The sequence below is a fragment of the Eleutherodactylus coqui genome, chromosome 2 (genome assembly GCF_035609145.1).
Source record: "Eleutherodactylus coqui strain aEleCoq1 chromosome 2, aEleCoq1.hap1, whole genome shotgun sequence".
NCBI lineage: Eukaryota > Metazoa > Chordata > Amphibia > Anura > Eleutherodactylidae > Eleutherodactylus > Eleutherodactylus coqui.
Window position 1 is genome coordinate 136942845 of NC_089838.1, and position 10590 is coordinate 136953434.

At 40.0% G+C, this 10590-nt stretch overlaps 1 protein-coding gene across 1 annotated transcript in view; it reads right to left on the bottom strand.

Moving 5' to 3' along the window:
* Positions 1–9256, bottom strand: part of TSPAN8 (tetraspanin 8) — a 22197-nt gene extending 12941 nt beyond the window's left edge. Inside the window, exons 1-3 of the mRNA XM_066589873.1 lie at positions 9197–9256; positions 1534–1596; positions 272–400 (exon numbers count right to left, since the gene is read on the bottom strand). Of these exons, the coding sequence (XP_066445970.1) occupies positions 272–400; positions 1534–1596; positions 9197–9256 (252 nt within the window). The remainder of the gene's footprint in view (positions 1–271; positions 401–1533; positions 1597–9196) is intronic.
* Between the last annotated feature and the right edge of the window lie 1334 nt (positions 9257–10590).

Genomic DNA, 10590 nt, shown 5'->3' on the forward strand with positions numbered 1-10590 from the left:
ATCCTAGCCTTAAATGGGGCGTATTTGGATCCTGTGCCTATGGCGGCATCACCTGTTCATACAGCCCTGACACTAGTGGAATTTTAGTTAAAAATGTCTTCTTTCTTTGCACTTAGTTTTTACTGAAGGGGTATGGTAGTGCTGGTATGTTGCATTGTGGTGACGCTGGAATATATATATTTTATGGATTTTAATCACATGATAACCACGCCACTTGCTTTCTTGTGTGTAAATCCAGGCAGTATATATATGAACTGGCAAAAATTCATACCAAAAGAAGAAGGCAACGACTTTCTCTCATAGCACCACAGCATCCAAAGAATCCAAGCACCATGATTATGGCTCCCACTGCTATCATGACATCAACGGCATAAAGCAAACCTTCTTGAATGTTAAGGTGCTATAAAAAAATGGAAAAATTAACATGAGCAAAAAAATAAATAAATGAATGGAAATCCATATATGTTAAAAGGGGCAATGACATCAAGACAGACCCTTTCTATATACCCTGTTTTGACATATAAAGAATGGAGAAGGGAACGGCATCTATTAGTCACAGTAAAGAGTATTTAAAAGGGCAACATGTAAGGCCATATTCACATAGCCGAGAGAAGAGATGTACTCAAGATTTACAGGCACAACTCGCAACAGACAGCACATGGACACCTCGCCCATATGCTGTCCAATATGCACATTATATGTCCTAATACTGTCTGAGATGTGGCCCAGAATAGGACATGTAGCAATTTTTCAAAGTTAGACTATAGGTCCAAGAGAAAAATCACTAGTGTGAATGAACCCATTCGAATGAATGGGTTCTTTTTCTTTGCTTTTTCCCTTTTGTCCATCTTGGACACAGACAGAATTCGCTCAGAATTCTCGCCTGTGTGAATATACCCAAATACTACATTTTCCTAATACAGCTTCTGCAAAAAGGTGTCGTGTTACTTTAGCTTCCCTTGCATAGTAGATCAGTAATGGAAACAGCAGTCGGATGTGATACAAACAGTTCTCAATAGTCATTGGCTATAGGATCAACAATTTAAGGGCCCTTTACACGGGTCAATTATCGCTCAAAATTTGTTTAAATGAACGAATTTGAGCGATAATCGTCCAGTGTAAATGCAAAAAAATCTTTACTATTCGTTGTTGCTGACTTTCAGACAGCATAAAAGTCCTCGCTGGATCGTGGAAACGCTCCCCACTCAACGCTTCACGTAGAAAGTAAAGCGCTGAGCGGAAAGCCCGCAATCCAGCAGTAAAGCCGGTCTGTTTAAATGCTCTGCACGAGCGCTGACAACCTTAGCAGTGACATCGTCCCGTGTAAATGGGACATTGCTAGTAGAATCGAAGAGCACTAATTTGATGTGACATGATAGTGTTACCCATAATTAGGCTCAAAGCCCAATATGCATATAGGTTGTACTAGAGATGCTTGCAAATGCAAGGTGTATATGCAGTGGTGTAAGTTCTGTTATGTAATGATATGAATGGAATGAATTATACATTTCTGTCTTCTTCACTGTTACTTACAGACTGAGCACTTGAACTGACACGAATCCATATGGAGATTCCCAGAATAATGCAACCACATAACTGCAAAACGAAACATAAAAAAATATTCTGTTAAATCATTTAAAATGTTGTTAGATATTCCACAAATGTGACTTAAATATGACCAGATATATAGGGAGAGATTTTTAAAGACCGTTGTATAATAAGCTGGTGCATCTTGGGCAGTTTCGGCACCCGCACAGAAATCCATGTCCTCTAGGAGCGGGATTAGATTTCTGGCATAAGTTAAGTCAGTTTCTGATGTAAATTATACAGAAATGTGCCAATTCAGGGCTGCAAAACCCGCATCTAACAAGCCAGTGGCATGGCTAGGTGTAGACTACAAAAATATTTCAGGTTTTTGCTAGAGATGAGCGAGTATACTCACTAAAGGCAATTGCTCGAGCGAGCATTACCCTTAGCGAGTATCTCCTCGCTCGAGACTGACGGTTCGGATACCGGCGCGGGGGAGCAGTGAGTAGCGGCAGTCAGCAGGAGGTAGCGGAGAGAGGGAGAGAGAGATCTCCCCTCCGTTGCGCCCCGCTCTCCCCCGCAGCTCCCCGCCCGCCGCCGGCACCCGAACCTTCAGTCTCGAGCGGGCAGGTACTCGCTAGAGGCAATGTTCGCTCGAGCAATTGCCTTTAGCAAGTATACTCGCTCATCTCTAGTTTTTGCACAAACAAGTCTTGCGCTAAGTTTTGCGACTTTTTAATACCTGTTTGTTTTATAGCCATTTTCAGGATGCAAGTGCATAAAATCAAGCTCACAGCTGTGTAATAGAGACATGTCAAAATATTGATCAGCGGGTTATAATTGTTGAGACCGCTGCAGATCGCTTGAACGCTATGCCCCCTCAGGTGTCTTCATTGCTGTTCAGCTCCTCCCAAAAGCTGAACATGGTCATAAAGAGATGTATAGCGCTTTCTTTCTATAGACCTCTATGTGGGCCATCTGCAGCTGCCAAAAGAAGCCAAAGGCAGCAAAGACAGCTGAGGGGACACAGCACTTAGATAAAGACTGCAGCCCCCTTGTTCTAGCGATCAGCAGGGGTCTCAGCAGCGAGACCTCAACTGATCAATACTTTTGACATGTCTTTATGATATGCCAAAAGTTAATTGTAAGTGCAGCTACTCTTTAAACATGGCGCGATCATAGAATGTCATTGCTCCACAAGTCAGTTCACAAAATTTCTGACCTGCAAAAGTGTTTTTATTGTGAAGTGCAAGCGAACAACTCAGCCATGAAACAGTAGACCACAGAAACTCACAGAGCTGAGTCAATAAGTGCTGAAGCCAATGGCAAGTAAAAGTCATCTATTTTCTCTGTCTTTACTCACTACAAAGTTTCAAACTTTCACTGGGAGTGATATCAACACAACTGTATGTTTTGTTCTTCAGGAAATGGATTTCCATGATCAAGCAGTTCCACACAAACTGAAGGTAACCATACAGAATCCCAGGTGTTGGCTGATGTAAGGCACACTGATGCTAGACTCTGAAACAGAGGAAAGTTGTTCTTTGGGATGATTATCAAGTCTTACTTTTTGGCAGCCTGATGGAGGAATCTGAGTTTGGTGGTTGCTTGAAGAACACTACCTATCCAAATGCATATTTCCCACTGTGGGGCTGTTTTTCCGAGTTTTGGCCAGGTCCCTTCCTCCAACATTTTACATAATTTTGTGGCAATAGTTTGAGAAGGCCCTTTTTATTCCATCATGACTGTGCCCCTATTCACAAAGTGAGGTCCATAAAGACATGATTTGACAACTTTGTTGTGAAGGAATTCCAATGGTGTGTGCCGAGCCCTGATGTTAACCTCATCAAGCCATTTTGGGATGAACTGGAATCCTGATTGCCAGCCAGACTTTCTCATCAAACATTAGTGCCTGACCTTACAAATGCCATTTTGGCTGAATGCGCAGAAATTCCAACACTCACGAAAATTTTGTGGAAAGCCTTTACAGAACAGTGTAAACTGTTATAGCTGCAAAAGGATGCACAACTACACAATAAACTGTGGGGTACCACAAGGCTCTGTCCTGGACCAAACATTTTTATAAATGATCTGGAGGAGGGAATTGATGGGAAACCGATCAAATTTGCAGACGACACAAAGCTAGGAAGGATAGCTATAAGCTAACACTAGGGAAGAGAGAGAGAGTATTTAAAACGATCTAGAAAAGCTTGCACAGGGGGTGGTGACTAACAGAAGGGTATTTAACAAGCAGAAATGCAAAGTCCTACATCTGGGCAAGAAAAATGAAAAAAGCACATACAGAATGGGAGAAATTGGGCTAAGCAGCAGTATCTGTGAAAAAGACTTGGGTATACTAATAGATCATAGACTGAACATGAGTCAACAATGTGATGCAGCAGCCAAAAAGGCAAACACAATTCTGGGATGTTTTAAGAGAAGCATAGAGTCTAGATCACATTAGGTAATTATCCCCCTCTACTCTTCCTTAGTCAGACCGAATCTAAATACTGAGTCCAGTTATGGGCACCCTATTTTAAAAAAGACCGACAAACTGGAGCAAGTTCAGAGAAGAGTTACCAAGATGGTGTTCGGTCTGCAAATCGTGTCCTATGAAGAACGGTTAAAGGATCTGGGAATGTTTAGCTTGCAAAATAGAAGGCTGAGAGGAGACTTAATAGCTGTCTACAAATATCTGAAAGGCTGTCACAGTGCAGATACATCAGCCCTATTCTCATTTGCACAAGGAAAGACTAGAAGCAGTGGGATGAAACTGAAAGGGGGGAGACACAAATTAGATATTGGAAAAAACTTTCTGACAGTGAGGATGATTAATGAGTGGAACAGGTTACCAAGGGAGGTGGTGAGTTCTCCTTCAATGAAAGTGTTCAAACAAAGGCTGGACAAATATCTGTCTTGGATGATTTATTGAATCCTGCATTGAGCAGGGGGTTGGACCAGATGACCCTAGAGGCCCCTTCCAACTCTACCATTCCTTGATTCTGTCAAACACAGAGAAATTTAGAGAAAAGGGGTCTTTAAAGAATCATAAAGGCTCCATAACCGTATAAGTAGATGTTATATGCCTGTATTGCTTGTATATTTGTTGCATGGATACCCCAGCTCATACAAAGTACCAAAGTCATAAAAATAATTGATCTTTGCATTATCTAGCCTACTGCTGATAATAAATGTCTCAGATGTACTGCCTACATAACATTGCGTTCTCTCTCTCTCTTTCCCCCTCTCGCTCTTGCTCTCTCTTTCTAGTTAAACATCTGATGCGTATCTACTACCATTCTTAATTAAATGTCATCTCACACTGATTTACTCAAACGTCTGTCCTAATGTATATAAGATCAGACATTTTATGCCCATATTTCTTCCATAGCTTCAACCAAAACTGAAGCCTTGTTTTCCGTTTAAGTCTATAGTGTAGATGATCACAAGGAATGGATGGGATGAGGGAGTAAAGTGTATTAAGCATAAACTACAGCCAGATCACTGAGGATACAATCAGTATAGAGCATGGAGAGACCCTCAATATACTCACCCTCTTTACATGTCCTAATTGGGACCCTATGTCAATATCACTTGGGGGTGCAAAGCTAACCCTAGCAAAACGTGAATTTTTAGTTAACGGGAGCTTTTTTTTTATTGACTTTGGGTTTCACTAAAAGCAAACTCTGTTTGGTTGAATGCTGTCGGATTAAAAAAAGAACATGGCACCAAGACCAGCCAGCAATGAGATCACAGCAAGATTTTTACGAGCTTTAGTAAGCATTGGATTGTTATATTATCCATAATAGAACCAAAGTGTTCGCCAACGCAAAGTGTCTGTATTTCACATTGGGAAAGTTTAGAACACTTGCTTCCAGTGTACTTGGCTTGGATTGCAAGGTTGTCAGACGTCTTTATTGCAAATTAGGTGACTGTTTACTGGGTATAACGAGAAGCATTACAATGGGATAGCATGTTAAAGTTGACCACATCATCCACATAATTCATTTTAGAGTATGCACATGTTAATTTTAACAATACGAAAAAAATGTTGGTTGTCTAACATGATTTATTGCAATTATAATGGCATTGGTTGACAAATATGACAGCCGATGACCATTATGTATAAGAGTTTATGCACATAAAGTCATGCAATGATTTTTTGAAAGGATTTATAGAGAAGGTATGATCATTTTAGTTTATTCCAGGCAAAGTGTTTGGATATTTGTGTCTGAAGTAATATGAAGAATTCAGCCATAAGAAGGCAATGCTTTACATAACAGATTTTCGGTTTGGAACATTTTGATTTCTTTCATCGCAACACACTATACTGTTACCGGTTGTCCTTTCTGCATTATAAACCATGCAATAATTAGAGCTAATTGGCCTGGACTTGGAAGAAAAGTTTTTTATAACTTCAACCTGTATCAATACTATAAACCACTGTGTGAGAAATGAGAATTCTTCTACAGGAGCATGAAGAAATAATCCTTAAGTACTTTTATTGGTATTATGGACAATGGTGTTGGCTGACAGTCCAAATGTGGTAACCATTTAGAACTTGTCACCTCATAAAAGACGTAGAATGGGTGAAGAGCCCAACTATAATATTTAAATATTTTGTTTGAAGTTTGATGCAATACAGAGTACTTAATTTGGATAATAACCACTACGGTTAGTTATGCTGAGTCCAAATATTATATTTAGGCCTCATGTATTATGGATCTATGTGTCTGTGTCACACATCTGTTATACAACATCTATAGAATTTTATCAGTGGTACCTTTATGAGCCTCTGCTTTTACATGGAGGCATTAGAGTTTTTTTGGTCACACAATCTGAGAGAATCAACAAGACGAATGATCATGGCCCGCTCATAGGATGCTGTATTATAGAGATTTGCTTCCTTAGAAACATTGCTTGTAGGAGAGAATATAGTGTCACACATAGTCCTCATATAATGGCACAAGGACTGCTTATGGGTCCATATGATCAGTCAGCAGCCTGAACTGAATATAATGTATAACATAGAGCCAGTATTCTGATGTCCTTGTTAAGGTTTGACATGACTGTCCATACTTTTTTAATGTTACTTGGTTGGGAACAGGAAGCTTAAGAGCTCAGTCACACGGGCAGCGATTTGCGCATATTTCCGCGCAGAAAAAATGCTTGCACTGCGTGTGGACAAAAATCCGCATGGCCAGCTCCATTGCCACTCATATGTTCTTTTTTTGACAGGTGTGGACGTTTTTCCGCACGGGAATACGTGCGGATCACGTACAAATGCCCGTATGACTGAGCCCTAAGGCCGTGGTCAGACGAGTGTTTTTTTCACACATAGGTGCGTGAAAAAAAGCGGCTCTATTAGAACATGTCCAATATTTGCAAGTGCGAAAAAATCGCACCTGCAAAAGATAGGACATGCAAGTGCAAATGCACCCATTCATGCAATTTTTCTACATGTGATGTGCATTTTTTTCACATGGCTATTCATGCACAAAAAAAAAAGCTTGTCTGACCGAGCCCTAAAGCATTATCACAAGAGTACATGCAGTTAGCAGATAGAATGCTATAGGGCACATGCTTTTATTGGCCATCCTCTAACAGAGATACAGTGTAGGCAACAGAAACTAACAAAGGGTAATTTCCCTGCCAAGAATGCATGCTAATCTTATCTTCTTTCTTTACAGGTAAAACTAAATGAATGGATCCAAGTGTGTGTAATGTTCAGGGTGTAACGCCTGATTCTGTTAAATATTACTTAAAGCAACGCTTTTTGTGAATAACTGTGCATTCTCTGTTCACTTACTTCCTTGAATGTGCATTAATCTATTGCCTCTGTGCAGCCACACTCCACTACAAAAAATAAAACATCCAGAGGTTTCAGGAAAATTCTTATAAACATCAAAGAAAAAAGTCCAATGTCACGGCCAAGTCCCAGTAAGATATCTGGTCTTTATTAGAAAAGAATCAAAAATCTCCATATAAGTTACATCAACTCCAACGGCTGTGGCTGATGTTCCTTGTTGGAACATTTTATACCCCTTTCTAATAAAGACAGGGTATTTTATTGGGACTCTATTGTGACGCTGGACTTTTTTATTCGATGCGCGTGGTGTACTCTGCTCCGTGGGCCTGTCTGTGCACAGATGGAGAGTGGATTAATGGAGGTGGTGGGCAGACATGTGCTTTCGTATAGTAGGAAAATTCGAAAAATCTGTTACATTTCCATAAAATCACTGTCGGCATTAAGAAATATGGTGGAAAGTTTATTGTTATGATATATACATGCTACAATTTACTACATGGTAAACTTGGTAAACGTGGCTATAAAGCTGGGGGCTAATTGTGTCAAAAAGTGCATATGCACAACATGATAATGGTGTGATGTGCAGAAATTGGAAAGGGGTTAATATTTAGAATATTCCAGTAAGACCATAAACTAGAATGAGACTCTACAACCACGGGCATACTTAGATTTAAGAGGCCTAACTACCTAACTACTTGTAGCCAGAGATATTGGTGCTTTCCATGACTCTTGGGTTACCGCCCTGCGTCTTTGTTTGTTAATATTACAGGATCTATGGAGACTGAATCCCTGCACAGATTCTCACTACCTTAAAATAAAGGATGTATCCAACCTGGAGCCAAACAACATAAAAAGAAAGTGCCAATGTGAAAGAACCCTAAGAATGACTTGACACTTTATATAGGACACAACAAATAACTATATATATGCTTACATTGGTAGGATCCATAAAGTATACAAAAAGTTCCTCAGGCTCTAAAATGTAAACAATTATTAGAGGCCACTAGAGTCCCCGACCCCTGAGGACACCACTACGTTGACGAAACATGTTGGAGGGGGGAGGTTATATTTCTTTTAGCTCAAACATGCTGACCTGGCAATATTATTTAGGCAGACTCATTAGTTTGCAGCAGTGACCTGCATGATATCTTATATAGATACTATAGTAGTTATTTAATAGAGCTCTGTAAGGCACAGTATACAGCATATAGCAGCAGCATTGACTGATATATATTATAGGTAGCTTAGTGCTCCCAGGTTTGCTAGGTATGTGTTTTTTTAAATTTCTATGCCTTGTAGTATATTCATTTAGTTCAATAACAAATTGATTTTAATGAGGATATTCAACTGGGGTCTTTCTCGCCCTTTGGGCACTTTTGGTGTTAATAGATTAGTCGGATGCCATCCTTTATCTAAAGTCAATTTTAGCTGTGAATTTTAGAGCAGTTCATCGCTATTAGGTTTACAAGTCCATAAAATTGACATAATGGTTAAAATTCAAAATAGAGAATTTACAATACAAACAAAATCCTAATGTATTCAAAATGAAACAAAACAAATAAATACAGATGTAGCAGAGCTGAATTTTCATATAAATACAAATAGCAACATACTATTTTAGGTTGAAAAAAACACTTGTGTCTATCCAGCTCAGCCTATTACCCCCTAATGTTGGTACAGAGGTAGGCAAAAAAAACAAAAGGTAGAAGCCTCATTTTAGGGGCGAATGTTTCTCTTTGGCACAGCTAAGATGCAGATGTGTCCTGCATGTCATATAGTAATACACTATACTTGCTACATTGATAAACACAAATCTGTTATTATAGAAAGACACATACAGTTTGGTAAATAGTAACTTACCCAGAATAAAAAGTTAAATATGAACATAGAATACTTCAAACATGAGCTGACTCCTGCCATTTTCAGTGGCTGTAATGAAGCTGAACCTACAGTGAAACTGAGAAAATGACTACTGCACTAGGTGGATATGCAATTATAGCACTGAGCTAAATATTAACCACGTCTGCCACTCTGTGCTGTCTCTGCTTGCTTTAGCTCACTTACTCACTAATAAAATATTACATGTCAACTTTATCTTGATTGATAAAGACATATTCTATACATGGAAATCATAGTTCGTATAAAGTGAATGCACATATGATGGGAATCTGTCAAAATGTGTCTGAAAAATGCACTACAAATCTATCCATTATCTCAATCATCAATAAAATATAAATATAAGCTGGATGGTCGTATCGATGAATTGTCCACCCCCTGCACCGTTCTGTGCGGACTACTAAAAGGTATTGAGAACAGTGGGTGCATGACAGATAACCAGTAGAGAGGATGGTCTGATCGTCCGACGAGCACAAGAAGCTCCAACTGTTCATTGTACGCTTTCCAGAGAAAGGTGCACCATCGTTATACCCCTGTGTCTGTTGGAACTATTTCCAGGCACTTGGCTGAAGGACATTTGCCCATTACATGTACTGCCTTTGACACCCACTGTTGGCTTCTTTTGCAGTGGTCTCATGAGTAATAAAACTGAACCAAGTTGTCTTCAGTGACAAATCCAGATTTAGTTTGGGCACTGACGACGGCTATGTTCATTTCTGGCGACCTAGGGGTGAGCGCCTCAATCCTGCCTCTACTTTGGATCAGCACACTGACCCCCAATGCTGGTTTGATGGTCTGAGGGGCAATAGCATATGACAATCAGTCACCCCTAATAGTGGTAAGGAGGAGAGTGACAGCTCAGTAATATATTAATGGATAACCTGTAGCCACAACATTGTCACACTTCTGTGGCCAGCAGGGTCATCAGATTTTTCTCCAATAGAACATGTATGGAACCATCTGGGATGCCAACATTGACAACCTATGAGTTTACACAATCTAGAGGCTCAGTTACAGCAAATGTAGACTGATATGAGGCAGGATACCATACAGAACTTGTATGCCTCTATGCCTGCATGTAACATATCTTGTATCCAAGCAGAGGTGGTACAACAGGGTACTATAGCCTTCATGCCCGTCTATATCACATCTTGTACCCAAGCAGAGGTGGTACAACAGGGTAGTAGAGCCTCAATGCCTGCATGCATCACATCTTGTATCCAAGCTAGACGCGGTACCACAGGGTACTAGAGCCTCCATGCCTGCATGCATCACATCTTGTATCCAAGCTAGAGGCGGTACAACAGGGTACTAGAGCCTCCCTTTAAGGGGTCAGTGTTCCAAAATAAATTATGCTT